Source organism: Podarcis filfolensis, assembly GCF_964270895.1.
Source record: "Podarcis filfolensis genome assembly, chromosome: 8".
NCBI lineage: Eukaryota > Metazoa > Chordata > Lepidosauria > Squamata > Lacertidae > Podarcis > Podarcis filfolensis.
The window spans coordinates 82,942,337-82,957,991 of NC_139611.1; the positions used below are offsets into that span (position 1 = coordinate 82,942,337).

General features: G+C 48.6%; 1 protein-coding gene across 1 annotated transcript; it reads right to left on the minus strand.

The window, feature by feature from the left end:
* Positions 1-7,706: 7,706 nt before the first annotated feature.
* Positions 7,707-13,757, minus strand: LOC310768865 (adenosine receptor A1-like). Its single transcript, XM_083627745.1, has 2 exons — positions 13,485-13,757; positions 7,707-9,306 (listed from the first exon to the last, which is right to left on the minus strand). The coding sequence occupies exon 2, from the start codon at positions 9,210-9,212 to the stop codon at positions 8,160-8,162; it is 1,053 nt and encodes a 350-aa protein (XP_083483871.1). The 5' UTR covers positions 9,213-9,306; positions 13,485-13,757; the 3' UTR covers positions 7,707-8,159.
* Positions 13,758-15,655: the final 1,898 nt, after the last annotated feature.

A 15,655-nucleotide genomic window follows, 5' to 3' on the forward strand; every position in this document is an offset into this window, starting at 1 on the left:
TTTCTGCTTTTTTGTTTGGCACAGGCTCTTCTGCCTGGTGAAGTTTTTGATGGCAATGAAGGGGATGGGAATCTTGTGGCTGGTGGGAGCTGAGCTGTGGGTTACATGCTTGGAGCCTGAAGTCCTCTGTGCTGAGAGCGTTAGGTAGGAAAAGAAGCCACTCCCCAAACTGAAAGCTTTTGACTTCTCCCACTGATATAGGTCTATCCCTATCCCCTCACCTTATCAGCATTCCCTACAGCTGACCAGCAAGCGCAGCAAAACATCTTCATTTGGTATGAGAACAGAAGTTGTGTTCTGGGCCCTGGTGGCTTCACTGACTTGGACAGAGCTGCCTGCAAATCCTAGAATTTGGAACAAGTCTGCTGCTGAGGCATGTAGGTTTTAGCTAAAAGGTAGAGAAAGGTTATTCACTTCTGTTTTCCCCATTCCTTAAAAATATCCTCAGACTTTTAAAAACTTAAGATGTATTGTTCAGAATGAAACCTAGAGACGGAATAATACAATATGCCTGTTCAGTCGTCCCTTGGTACTCAGATGTTTGGGCTCCTGAACGCCGCAAACCCAGAAGTGAGTGTTCCGGTTTGCGAATGTTCTTTAGAACCCAAACGTCCGACGGGGCTTCCACAGATTCTAATTGGCCGCAGAAGCTTCCTGCAGCCAATCGGAAGCCACCCTTTGGTTTCCGAACGTTTTGGAAGTCGAACGGACTTCCGGAACGGATTCCGTTTGACTTCCAAGGTACAACTGTACTTGAAACAAAATTTGCACCAATTTGCAGTCTTGGGAATTTTCAAATTCATATCCCAAAACATTGCATAAATGTTGCATTGATCAGCAGCAGTGGATGGAGGGATTATTGGGTTGTCTTTGTTCTTATTTTTATGGTGTATTTTGTGTTTTTAATATTGTAATTTTATGTTGTGAACCACCCTGAGATCTACAAGTATAGGGCAGTGTACAAATTTAATCAACAACAACAACTGCAGGGGAGGAATGCTTCTGCATCAGTTTGCCAGCATCGGAATTTCATCGTATATTCTTTAAAATTTTATCGCATCCTTGGTGAGTGTTGAAAAAAACCACACAAACGAAGTGACCATTGCAATTTATTTTTACCACAGTTTATTCATATACTGCTGTTTGGGCTCCCAAAGCTTTGAACAGAGTATTAAAACAAAATACACAACGGAGCGCAAGAAAGTGGCATAAATCATCAAGGCAAACAATATGAGAGCAGAACCGCAATGAAGAAAAGCCTTCCTAAGCTAGAAGATTAAAAGCTGTGCTCCCCAACTGCACACCCCACACACCTGGGGGCTGGAAACTTGAGCAGACAATGAAATATTCTGTTTAAAAATAAATAAATACAAAATTGAGTTAGGAAAATGTTTCCCCAAGTTCAATTTAGTAGCACAGGAAGCTGCCTAATACAGACCATTAGTTGATCTCCCTCAGTGCTGTCTTCACTGACTGGCAACAGCTCTCCAGGGTTTTAGACAGGATACAGTCTCCTACTTGGGAGATGCCAGGGACTGAGCAAAGGACTTGCTGCATTCAGATCAGATGCTCCACCACTGAGCTGCAGCCATTTCCCTTTGCCTCTTAAGTTGAACACTGTAACTCTTCATAAAACATGACACTTTGGGGCTGTTCTTCCTGTAAACCCCCTGGCTTACTGAGGCTAACGGGATTTGCAGTCTGAACCATCTGGGAGGGCACCAGGTTGAGGAAAGCTAGGATTGTTCCTAAACCCCAAAGCTGCCTCCCCATATTATTTCAGCCTGCTTGTTGTGCTGATGGCTGTGCCTGGTATCTGTTCCTCTCTATTGTGTGTGCATCTCTTCCTCTCCCTATGTCAGCATGAGCTCATTCCTTCGGCCCAGCTGGTTTCCTCCCAGCCCCCAGGTGAAACCCTAACCCTCTCCAGCCTCTGAAAGTGACATTGTCTTGCTTTGATACAGGGCAAACCTTTTACCGCCTAGTGCGTCCTATGAGCTGTGTCTGACGGGGCTGCAGCGTTGCTTAAAAACAAATTTACTTAAAGTATCGGTTACCCCCTTGGGGAGGGCAATCAGTCGACGGGGCACAGCAGCACAAACCTGCTGCTACACTGGGGAATTTTATACAGGGACAGATGGACGAATCGTCAGAAGGTGCCTGGCGGGGGGGACGGACGACTAGGCTACTTGGGGTGCCCTGTGCTTTTTTCAGCATGGTAGATACGGAGGAAGGGATTTGAGAAAAGATTTCAGGCTCATAGGCACTGCATTGAATGAGGAGTGCAGAGGCCCATCAAATTAAGAAAGACTTGGGATATTGCTCAGGTCTTAAAAACTAACCACTGCTCCCTGAGGATGAAACACAAAATATGCACCTCGAAATTTTGAAGCTCGGTGGGAACTGTTAACAAGCTGGAAATGTTAATTACATGTCTGAATCTGGTGAATTTTGGCATTCACAGGTGAGCGCTGATGGTTCCAGGTTTTTTCTTACATGTCTGAATAATGGATGTGCTTTTGTGCTTTCTGGGTGTAACAGTCCAGTAAATGCTAACTGCTGAATTTCGAAACTTCCCAAAGCTGAGCCATTAAGTCAGCCCCACTACTCCGTTCTAACGCCCCAACTCAGATTCTGCACCCGAAGCCATGAAGAGGGGGGGTTGTGACGAGAAGATGCTGAGCTCGAAGGATGTTGAGCATGATTTGAGCTGCTTACCCCTCAAGAGCCTTCCGCATAGGGGGAAAAGGTGGTACTTGTGTAGCAGGTAGTTGGAGTCTGGGAGCAAAAACTGGCTCCTCCACATTCAGGACATTTCTATCGAGAGACTCAAGGTGAGATAAACAGAGTCACCAACTTGTTTCCTATCCAGCCGCTGATGAAACTCTGGCTGTGCCTACTTACTTTCAGCAGTGCCCCTCAGGTGTTCAGAGTCTTTGGCAATCACTCATAGCCGAGTAAGATTGTCTTCCAAAAACACAGTTTTAACAATGAGTCCGTAAGTGACTGTGGAGGCCAGTTCTGGATCCACACGTCCTTCCACAGTGGGGACACAGGTTTCCAGGCGGGAGTTGATCATGGTGAGGGTTTGCCAAACGTGCCTTCCTCTTAGCACGTTTCTCCCTTTTATCCTGAGTTCAAGTGTCTTCAAAGTCCATGACACCTTTGGTAAAGGCTGTTCTCCAATTGGAGGAGCGCTCGCAGGCCAGTGTTTCCCAGTTGTCGGTGTTTTTTTAAAACATCCATCCATCCAGGCAAGGAGATCCAGCTACATTTTTAAAGATTTGCCTTGAGAGAACCTCTTTTGCTGCCCACGAGCATTATGCTTTCCATTTTTAAGTTCGGAATAGTTTCACTTTGGAAGACGATAATCAAGCATCCAAACAACATGACCAGTCCAACGAAGCTGATGTTGAAGAATCATTGCTTCGACACTGGTGATCTTTGCTTCTTCCAGTACACTGGCATTAGTTTACCTGTCTCCCTAAGTGTAAAATTTTCCGGAGACACCGTTGATGGAATCTTTCAAGGAGTTGGAGATGGCATTTGCAAGTGGCCCATGTTTCACATGCATACAATATGCATCATGGAACAAGTGCACTCTGAACTTGCAAGCAGGTTGTAGGCAGGGGTGGCCAAAGGGGAGACCACCCAGACTGCAGTTCCAGGAAATATACCCGATATGCAGATGGTGCAAGTTACTTCTGCACATCTATGGAAATCGGTGATTAGCAGACTTCCTGCAAAAGATCCTGGGCCTGAGGCAATGGATATCTTTCTCAACAGCATGTTGACTCCTCTGCTTTGCAAGGTGTGAATTGGCCCGTAGTGAATAAGCCTTTTGGAAGTGTTTCAGAGTCCCCTGGTAAAGCAGGAGGCTCTAGCCAATATTTTTCTTCTCTCCCCCCAACATCCCACCCCCTCCCCCAGCCAGCCAGCCCGGCCATCCATCCATCCATCCAGGCAAGGAGATCCAGCTCAATATTGCAGCTCGGGTTTAACGCAGGACGGGGCTCCAATTTCGACAAGTCAGAGGTTTCTGCAGAGGCGACAACTGATGTTCAGGAAACAGGGAGACAGCGGAGTCCTGATGATTAATTCAGGACGAAAGGGAGAGGAGGCTGATAAGGGGAAGCTTGAGAACTGCCAGGTCCTGGCTGAACCCATCGATACCTCTCGCCAGCTTGAAGCCCAAAGCACTGGAGAAGACCATAAGAAGAGGGTGAGGCCAGTGGTCCATCTCGTCCTGTTCTCAGGTGGCCAAGCAGATACTTCTGGGGACCCTGAGCACAAGACGAGCCTCTCAGCTTGTAGTCCCCGGAGACTAGTATTGAGAAGCATCACTGCCTCTGACAATGCAGGTGCACCATAGCCATTGCAGCTGTTTAGTCGTTTAGTTGTGTCCGACTCTTCGTGACCCCCTGGACCAGAGCACGCCAGGCCCTCCTGTCTTCCACTGCCTCCTGCAGTTTGGGCAAACTCATGCTGGTAGCTTCAAGAACACCGTCCAACCATCTCGTCCTGTCGTCCCCTTCCTTATGCCCTCAATCTTTCCTAACATCAGGGTCTTTTCCAGGGAGTCTTCTCTTCTCATGAGGTGGCCAAAGTATTGGAGCCTCAGCTTCAGGATCTGTCCTTCCAGGGAGCACTCAGGGCTGATTTCCTTAGTAGCCATCAATAGACCTCTCTTCCTCCATTAATTTATCGAATCCTCTTTTAAAGCCCTCCAAGTTGGCGGCCGTCGCTGCCTCTCGCAGGAGCAAATTCCATAATCTAACTGCGCAGCATGAGGGAGAACTTCCTTTTATCTGTCCTGAATCTTCCAACCTTCAGTTTGGATGTCCCTGAGTTCTAGAATTATGAGAGAGAAAAAACTCTGCCTGCTTTCGCCATGCCATGCGTAGTTTTTATACACTTAAGCAGAGGTTGTATACCTGAAGGAGCGTTTCCACCCCCATCGTTCAGCCCGGACACTGAGATCCAGCTCTGAGGGCCTTCTAGAGGTTCTCTCACTGCGAGAAGTGAGGTAACAGGGAACCAGGCAGAGGGCCTTTTTTTGTTGGAAGCCGGCTAGAGTGGCTGGGGAAACCCAGCCAGATGGGTGGGGTATTAATAATATTAATAATAATAATAATAATAATAATAATAATATATTTATTTATACCCCGCCTATCTGGCTGGGTTTCCCCAGCCACTCTGGGCAGCTTCCAACCGAATATTAAAGCAATACAGCATTGTCTTTTAAACTCTAGCCGGCTTCCAACAAAATATTAAAATACAATAATCTATTAAACATTAAAAGCTTCCCTAAACAGAGCTGCCTTCAGGTGTCTTCTAAAAGCCAGAGAGTTGTTTATTTCCTTGACATCTGATGGGAGGGCCTTCCACAGAGTGGGCGCTGCTACCGAGAAGGCCCTCTGCCTGGTTCCCTGTAACTTGGCTTCTCGCAGTGAGGGAACCGCCAGAAGGCCCTCAGTGCTGGACCTCAGTGTCCAGGCTGAACGATGGGGGTGGAGACGCTCCTTCAAGTATACTGGACCGAGGCCATTTAGGGCTTTAAAGCTCAGCACCAACACTTTGAATTGTGCTCGGAAACGTACTGGGAGCCAGTGTAGGTCTTTCAAGACCGGCGTTATGTGGTCTCTTGTAGTTTCCAGATCACCTTCAAAGGTAGCCCCACATAGAGCGCATTGCAGTAGTCCAAACAGGAGATAACTAGAGCACGCACCACTCTGGCGAGACTGAATTTGGGTCTGGAAAAATTAGAAAGCAAAAGAACCTGAAATTGACAGGTTTGCACACCCCCATTCAGGATAGCATTTCAACAGCACACATAGGGAAATGTTTTGGTTCCTCACTCCAGCTGAGTCTAGCTGGTGCTCTTGCTTTCTCTCTTCAGGAATTAAAAGTGGCGCTAGGCAGCACAGGATGGGGCCTGGGGACTTAAATGTGTGCGAAGTCTTGGAGCACCCTCTTGTGGAGAACGTAGATACCAAATCTCATGCAGCAACCGGTTTATAAAACTAATGAAATGTGGGAAAGGAGCAGGTGCCATTCCCCGTCACCCCATAATCCTATCCGCCCCCCCCCAGCACACAAATCAAGGGACTTGTCCAGTTAAAACAATGTCAGATGGAAGACCTTCCCGCAGCACACAATTCATATGCTATGTACCAATAGCAAAACGCGTATATTCTGAAACAGCCCAACCTGTCCTCAAGGGGGAGAGGAACTTTGGAGAAACTTCCAAGCTTTGCATTTGGGGGAGAGAAACCCTATGGTGGGGGAGATTTAGAAACCCCAAAACACCCCATTGGCGACTGAGCATGCCCAGGGGACATGGGATGCAACTTGGAGTCATTTTGGGCTCACAGCTGTCCATGGAGGCACAGGTCTAATCCGTGTCCAGGGTGGCTGTCTCCCAGCTCCATCTGGTACGCAGACTGAGACCCTATCTACCAGCAGACTGCCTCGCCAGAGTGGTGCATGCTCTGATTATCTCCCGCTTGGACTACTGCAATGTGCTCTACGTGGGGCTACCTTTGAAGGTGACCCGGAAACTGCAATTAATCCAGAACGCGGCAGCCAGACTGCTAACTGGGAGCGGCCGCCGAGACCATATAACACCGGTCTTGAAAGACCTGCACTGGCTCCCAGTACGTTTCCGAGCACAATTCAAAGTGTTGGTGTTGACCTTTAAAGCACTAAACAGCCTCGGTCCAGTATACCTGAAGGAGCGTCTCCACCTCCATCGTTGTGCCCGGACACTGAGGTCCAGCGCCGAGGGCCTTCTGGTGGTTCCCTCACTGCAAGAAGCCAAGTTACAGGGAACCAGGCAAAGGGCCTTCTCGGTAGTGGCACCCACCCTGTGGAACGCCCTCCCTTCAGATGTCAAAGAGAAAAATAACTACCAGACTTTTAGAAGACATCTGAAGGCAGCCCTAGAATCATAGAATCATAGAGTTGGAAGAGACCACAAGGGCCATCGAGTCCAACTCCCTGCCAAGCAGGAAACACCATCAGAGCACTCCTGACATATGGTTGTCAAGCCTCTGCTTAAAGACCTCCAAAGAAGGAGACTCCACCACACTCCTTGGCAGCAAATTCCACTGTCGAACAGCTCTTACTGTCAGGAAGTTCTTCCTAATGTTTAGGTGGAATCTTCTTTCTTGTAGTTTGGAACCATTGCTCCGTGTCCGCTTCTCTGGAGCAGCAGAAAACAACCTTTCTCCCTCCTCTATGTGACATCCTTTTATATATTTGAACATGGCTATCATATCACCCCTTAACCTCCTCTTCTCCTGATTGGGGAAGCTTTTAATGTTTGATGTATTACAGTATTTTAATATTTTTTTGGAAGCCGCCCAGAGTGGCTGGGGAAGCCCAGCCAGATGGGCGGGGTATAATAAATTATTATTATTATTATTATTATTATTATTATTATTATTAGGTAAGGGACAAAATGGAATTAAATGGAACAGAGTGTCCAGGAAAGGGCATGACTGGCCTGGCTGGAACCCTGACCTGGAGCACTCTTAGGGATGGGAAGGGAATTGGAGACATTTCACATTTAAAAGCAAGCTTGTACTTTCTGAAATGTGGACTGAAACCCAGCCATCCTTTGAAATTTGCAGTTCTCTGAATTTTGCAATGCAAAAAGTCACGCGGCACAAAAATGCCCATATCATAGTGTACATATTAAGGGACAGAGGAGTGACCATGATGTTCCAAAATGCGTTATGTTGAGGGAAATCGCCTTGCAAAAATGCGTCTGTGAGGGAAAGGTGCATGCAAAACGTGTACATGCAAGGGAAATGTTCACTAAAATGCTGGTGAATTTTCGTGACGACTTCTTAATGGAAAACGCTAGCTGTTGTGGAAATGTAGAGAGCAGAATTTAAGGTGGGAAAGTTTGGAAACGGAGTGAAATTCAACATCTTCGCCCATCTCTGTTCTGCAGGTGGACGGTCACATCAGGAAGTTGTAGCGGAAGCTGGTCCATTTGGGTGAACGGGGGCACTGCCCCACCAACCTCAGTCACCCTCAGCCAACCCCCTCCCTTCCTGCCTCCCTGCGTACAACCTGCCACTGGCTCTAGCGCCACCTGCTGTTGGCCTCCTGCCTTGCACCCCCACCATCCTCAAGCTGAGAATCTGCATTCACTTCCCCGGCAAAGACAGATTCCGAAGAGGCACCTCCGAGACGTTGGAAGGCGTTATCCTGGAGGTGGAGAAGGCATCTGTGGCGGGGGAGGAGCAGATGCCCGAAAAGGCGCTCTCGAAGGCTTTCCGGAAGGATCTCATGCGGAAGACGTAGATGACTGGGTTGATGGCGGAGTTGGCATGTGAGAGGATGATGGCGGCCAGGATGAGCTGGTTCGGGATGGGGCAGGCGGGGCAGAGTAGCATGACCGTGTTGAGAATGTGGACCGGGAGCCAGCAGACGGTGAAGAAAAAGAGGATGATGAACAGCGACGTGGCCGTCTGCAGCTCTTTGCGGACAATCATCCGCCGCCTCTCCTGGGCGCTGACGTCCACCTCTCCCTCGGCCACCTTGCGGATTTGCTGTTTGACCTCCAGGAAGATGCGCCCGTACAGGACCATCATGACCAGCAGAGGAGCCAGCATGCAGGCCATGAAGTTGAAGTAGACCATGTAGGTGTTGGTGATGATGTCGTTGAAGAGGCACTCCCCGCTGGCCGGCAAGGGCTTGTGCCATCCCATCATGGGCAGCAGGCCGATCAGAAGAGCCAGCACCCAAGACGCCAAGATCACCAGGAGGGCGTTGAGGGGGCTCATCCAGGATTTATACTGGAAAGGCTTGAGGATGGAGATGTACCTCTCGACGGCGATGGCCAGCAGCCCGAAAACGGAGGCTTGCGTCAACACCAGCAGCATGCACAACATCAGGAGGCAGAGCTGCGACCGGTAGCGGGGCAAACCCAGGTCGGTAAATTGGGCAAAAGGGATGACCACCGCCCCAACCAAGACGTCTGCCACGGCCAGAGAGACGAGGAAGTAGTTTGTGACGACGGCCCGCAGCTTCCGGCTCTGTAGGACGACGGCGCAGATGAAGACGTTGCCCACGATGGAGAACAGCGCGATCAGGCTCTCGCTCAGCAAGTAGGGGACGTCCAGGGCCGGAGGCGACGTGGCGTTCACGGCTTGGAGCGGCTGCTGCTGCATGGACAGCGAATGGTCATAGGCAGCCATTATGGAGCAGCAGCCATGTTGACGCTGTTAGGGAAAAGCTCACCGGACTCTGCAGGTTGCTGGGCCCTTGTGAGTCCTGAGGAAGTCCAGGAGTCTGTGAAATGGGGCAGGGAAGGGGGGAAGAGTTCAGTCAATTGATAAATAGGTATTGCATACCCTCCAACATTTCTCTGAGGGAAATAGGGACATCCTATCCAATAATAAAAAGGGACGCGGGTGGCACTGTGGGTTAAACCACAGAGCCTAGGGCTTGCCGATCAGAAGGTTGGCGGTTCGAATCCCCGCAATGGGGTGAGCTCCCATTCCTTGGTCCCTGCTCCTGCCAACCTAGCAGTTCGAAAGCACGTCAAAGTGCAAGTAGATAAATAGGTACCGCTCCGGCAGGAAGGTAAATGGCATTTCCGTGCGCTGCTCTGGTTCGCCAGAAGTGGCTTAGTCATGCTGGCCACATGACCCGGAAGCTGTACGCCAGCTCCCTTGGCCAATAAAGCGAGTTGAGCGCCCCAACCCCAGAGTCGTCCGCGACTGGATCTAATGGTCAGGGGTCCCTTTACCTTTACCTATCCAACAATAATAATAATAATAATACAGTGGTACTTCGGGGTAAGAACTTAATTCGTTCTGGAGGTCCATTCTTAACCTGAAACTGTTCTTAACCTGAAGCACCACTTTAGCTAATGGGGCCTCCTGCTGCTGCCGCGCCGCCAGAGCACGATTTCTGCTCTCATCCTGAGGCAAAGTTCTTAACCCGAAGTACTATTTCTGGGTTAGCGGAGTTTGTAACCTGAAGCATCTGTAACTTGAAGTGTCTGTAACCCGAGGTACCACTTTACAGTGTATGCATTTCTGTAGACAGAGCTGCACTTTGTACTTTTTTCTCTGCAAGGTAGAATTGCTATCAAACCACCACAGGTCTAAGATTGGTGTTGTGCATGGGTAGTCAAAATAAGGCCCGGGGGCCAGATCCGGCCCAACCGCCTTCTAAATCCGGCCCACGGACAGTCTGGGAATCAGCGTGTTTTTACATGGGTAGAATATGAGTAGAAAACATTTGGCTTCTGAGATGCCCGAAAACCGAGGTTCAAATGTAATTAATAATAATAATAATAATAATAATAATAATAATAATAATAATATTTATACACTGCCCTTCTGACTGGGTTGCCCCAGCCACTCTGGGCATCTTCCAGCATATATAAAAAGACAATCAAACATTAACATTTTAAAAACTCCCCTATACAGGGCATGTTCAGATGTCTGGTAAAGGTTGCATAGTTACTTATCTCCTTGGCTCGGGGATCGCATAACTCCATACCCTCCAACATTTCTCTGATGAAAATAGGGACATCCTAAGGAAAAGTGGGACATTTTGGAATCAAATCAGAAACCGGGACGGCTTCTGTAAATACTGTCCTTGGAAAACAGGGACACTTGTAGGGTCTGCTATTACTGCAACTACTATATATTGTGAAAGCTGTTCATGTTTCCTATGAATTGAACACCTCTTAAGAGACCATAATCAAGTTTCACATGTTGGTTCTTGAGATCGAGAAAGAAGTTTGTCCTCTGTGTTTTGGTGCCATTGTTAATCGATGTGGTGCTGGGCTGAACCTTTCAGAACCGCACTGTTTTTTCACAATGCACTGAATTTTTTGGTTTATCAGCATTCCTGAGCAATGCCAGGTACTATATATTAGGGGCGCCTCTCGAGATATTGTAACCAAGTTTTGCATGATGGTTCCTGAGGTCGAATAGCAGGTTTCTGTCTCTGCCTGGATACTGTTGGACACCATATCAAATCAAGATGGCAGCCGGAACCTTTCAAAACTGCACCGATTTTTTTCTTTCTTTCTTTCTTAGAACTCCCGAGCGACACCAGGAATGAGGCATGTTATTATTTACTTATTATATATTACTATCTGCCCTTCGTCAGAAGGTCTCAGGCTGGGTTACATTAATATAAAACACAACCTTTAAAACAGTTTACTTGCACTGACTGACCAAAACTTCTCTGATAAACCAGGACTCTGTTTTGCACCAAAGGCACCTTAAAACTGGAGTCTTTGCGGCTGATTCTTCCACTTTCACTCAGAAAGTGCTTACAAATATATGACAGTGTTCCCAGATTTCATCCTTTTTCTGTACCTGTGGTTTTCCAGACTTTCCTCATTCAGGGAATGGCACCCTTTCCACATGGACTCATCTGCTGGGCGAGGTGTGAGAGAGATAGAGAATCTGCTCAGTGAAGAGGATTTAGGGGGAATGTTCTAAACTGCACCCTCAGTTCACGCCAGGCACTGATCATGGCATCATTGCTCCCCCAAAAATGCACCTCAAATGCTCTAGCTAGCAGAAAATTGCTAGTGGCCGACAAACATTATCACTGCCATTATTTATCTTCTCATTAAGGAAGCTGATACGTTTCCAGGAAACCCAAGGGGGTCCTGTCTGAAGAACACAGAAACGTGGGAAGATGTTCAGACTATTGGTCTATCTAGTTTGGTATGGTCTATAGCACACGGGTGGCGCTGAGGGTTAAACCACAGAGCCTAGGACTTGCCGATCAGAAGGTCGGCGGTTTGAATCCCCGCGACGGGGTGAGCTCCCGTTGCTCGGTCCCTGCTCCTGCCAACCTAGCAGTTCGAAAGCATGTCAAAGTGCAAGTAGATAAATAGGTACTGCTCTGGCGGGAAGGTAAACGGCGTTTCCGTGCACTGCTCTGGTTCGCCAGAAGCAGCTTAGTCATGCTGGCCACATGACCCGGAAAAACTGTCTGCGGACAAACGCCAGCTCCCTCGGCATGTAAAGCGAGATGAGCGCCGCAACCCCAGAGTCATCTGCGACTGGACTTAGCAGTCAGGGGTCTCTTTACCTTTAAATGGGTGGCATGAAAGCGTCCCAGCTCAGCCCGTTTGTCCTTCTGCCTCTGTTTTGTCTACGCTGACTAGCCAACGACACACAACTTATTTGTCAAGGGTCAGATGGCTTCCTCCCAGGTTTCAGGACCTTTCTTTCCCATACTTCCTCCAAATATATAGAATCATAGAACTGTAGAGTTGGAAGGGACCCTGAACATCATCTAGACCAACCCCCTGCCATGCAGACGGCCCATACGGGGTTCGAACCTGCAACCATGGCGTTATCAGCATCATGATCTAACCAACTATCTCCAGCTTCAATCTGACGCAAATATTTTTGCCAATCCCTCTTAAGACGTAAGAGGAGGACACACACACAACCCCAAACCCAAAATAAATATTAGTTATGTATTTCACAAAAAATCCAGGACACAGATTTCCCCTCGAAAGGCAAGGAGGTAGTTGGATGTTCTGGGTTTTCCGCATTTGCGTGGAAGGGAATTTGTGGGGAGTAAAATAAGTCGCATTTCCAAAGCTTGTTTCAAGGCACAACCACCAGTCCTCGCATTCCCCCGCCCTCAGTGTGTTGCCAGGTGTTTGGGGCAAAGGCCCATGGCACAAGTTGGCACAATAGATCCATATGCTAATTTGTATGTCAGGCTGCCTGTTGGAAATGAAAGGGATGGCCGGCCGATCTCTCGCCAGCAGTGCCCTTTGCGAACTACATAGCTGCTTTTCCCGCAGAGTAAAAATAATATGTTTAAAAGGGCACCCCCCCAAGACCACCCTTTAACCCTTGCCTCTTTCCCCACCGTTTACCCGGCCACACTTTTAATTAACAGCTTCCCCTCACTGTTTGCTAACTCCTCCGCACCGACGATGATCTCTGGGTCCAGCATCAACAAGTACAAATTGGGCAACATTATTTTTAGTTTCCCAAGCGTTAAAGAGGCCAAGCTAGGAGTGATAAAGGGGGAATTTAGACCTCTGGGCAGTTGGGATAGCACAGCCTAATTCAGGTCTTAAAACAAGGGTCAGCAAACTTTTTTAGCAGGGGGCCGGTCCACTGTCCCTCAGACCTTGTGGGGGGCCGGACTATATTTTTTGGGGGGGGAAATGAACGAATTCCTATGCCCCACAAATAACCCAGAGATGCATTTTAAATAAAAGCACACATTCTACTCATGTAAAAACATCAGGCAGGCCCCACAAATAACCCAGGGATGCATTTTAAATAAAAGGGCACATTCTACTCATGTGAAAACGCACTGATTCCCCGGACCATCCGCAGGCCGGATTTAGAAGGCGATTGGGCCAGATCCGCCCCCCCCCGGGTCTTAGTTTGCCTACCCATGTCTTAAAAGTTTTCATCCTTGTTTCATTGATGAAGAAGCAAAAGGGATCTCTGACTCACCCACAGATCTTTGTCCCTGGACCGGCTGCTATTGAAAAGATCAAGATTGGGTTGGGGTGGGAAAAGCAAGCTCACAGCCGACCCCCAAAGCACTTCCACAGCCTGTGCTGCCTGTTCCGTCTGCGTCTTTGTCCTTTTTTTTGTGGCGCCCGTGTTGTGATGATTACAAAAGTCAGATCTGATAAGTGGCGGTTGGCATACAAAAGCACCTGTATTTTCCACGGAAAGGGATGGGCAGGCGGCTGGGCAGCCTGGCTCCGTGGCAGAACATCTGCTTTGCATGCGGAAGGTTCCGGGTTTAATCCGGTCTTGAAAGACCTACATTGGCTCCCAGTACGTTTCCGAGCACAATTCAAAGTGTTGGTGCTGACCTTTAAAGCCCTAAACGGCCTCGGTCCAGTATACCTGAAGGAGCGTCTCCACCCCCATCATTCTGCCCGGACGCTGAGGTCCAGCGCCAAGGGCCTTCTGGCGGTTCCCTCATTGCGAGAAGCAAAGCTACAGGGAACCAGGCAGAGGGCCTTCTCGGTGGTGGCGCCCGCCCTGTGGAACGCCCTTCCAGCAGATGTCAAAGCGATAAACAACTACCTGACATTCAGAAGACATCTTAAGGCAGCCCTGTTCAGGGAAGTTTTTAACGTGTGATATTTTATTGTATTTTTGGTTTTTATGGAAGCCGCCCAGAGTGGCTGGGGAGGCCCAGCCAGATGGGCGGGGTATAAATAATAAATTATTATTATTATTATTATTATCCCCAGGTTCTCCAGCGGATCTGTCAGTCCCGGATTCCCGCCATTGCTCGTTTCTCCCCCAACTCTTCCATTCAGTTCTCTGGGATTCTGCAAATCCGGAGGGGAGTCCCTAAGGCGGTGGGATGGCGCCTCTTATCATCATCATCATCATCATCATTTTTAATTTGTATACCGTCTTTCTATCTTACAATACTCAAGGCGGTTTACAAGCTGAAGGAACAAAAAATGTACATCTTATAACAATCTAACGCGATACAAAAATGTGATAATAAAACATAACTTTAAAATAGGCAACCTGCATCAAAAAGTAACATTCAACAATCATTAAAGGTAAAGGTAAAGGGACCCCTGACCATTAGGTCCAGTCGTGGCTGACTCTGGGGTTGCGGCGCTCATCTCGCTTTACTGGCTGAGGGAGCTGGTGTACAGCTTCCGGGTCATGTGGCCAGCATGACTAAGCCGCTTCTGGCGAACCAGAGCAGCACACGGAAACGCCGTTTACCTTCCCGCCGTTTACCTTCCCGCCGGAGTGGTACCTATTTATCTACTTGCACTGGTGTGCTTTTGAACTGCTAGGATAGTAGGAGCAGGGACCAAGCAACGGGAGCTCACCCCATTGCGGGGATTCGAACCGCCGACCTTCTGATTGGCAAGTCCTTGGCTCTGTGGTTTAACCCACAGCGCCACCCGCGTCCCTCAACAATCATTAGAATAGTATAAAATAATAATATCAACATATAAGAGTTAAATAGAAATCCACTCAACAGTTACAATAAATAATATCTAAACTATAATCAACAAAGCAATGGCAAGCCACAGTACATAATACAATACACATTGAGAAGCAGAGACTAGAGGGTAGAGCAAGGCAGGTGGAAAGAGGCCTTGCCTGATGGAGTCTCTCCCCTCACAGGTCTTCCTCCTTCTGGCAACTCTGGCAGCCAAGATGGGGCCAAACGTCTTGATCTGCTTCCCTTGGACAGCAGTGAGACTGGGAGGGGGGTCCTGTCGCCTGGGCAGCCCAGGACCTCCATTAACACTGCCCATGCTTGTGCCCCAGCAGTGATGCTAATGCAGTGGTTTGACTTCACCGCCAGAGGCAGCTAGACTGGTGACTGGGGGCGGCTGCCGAGACCATATAACACCTGTCTTGAAAGACCAACATTGGTTCCCAGTACGTTTCCGAGCACAATTCAAAGTGTTGGTGCTGACCTTTAAAGCCGTAAACGGCCTCAGTCCAGTTTACCTGAAGGAGTGTCTCCACCCCCATCATTCTGCCCGGACACTGAGGTCCAGCTCCGAGGGCCTTCTGGCGGTTCCCTCCCTGCGAGAAGCCAAGTTACAGGGAACCAGGCAGAGGGCCTTCTTGGTAGTGGCACCCGCCCTGTGGAACACCCTCCCACCAGATGTAAAGGAAAT

Bases quoted from the DNA above. Each gene is read 5' to 3' on its own strand.
- LOC310768865 (XM_083627745.1), bottom strand. From the start codon at position 9,212: ATGGCTGCCTATGACCATTCGCTGTCCATGCAGCAGCAGCCGCTCCAA.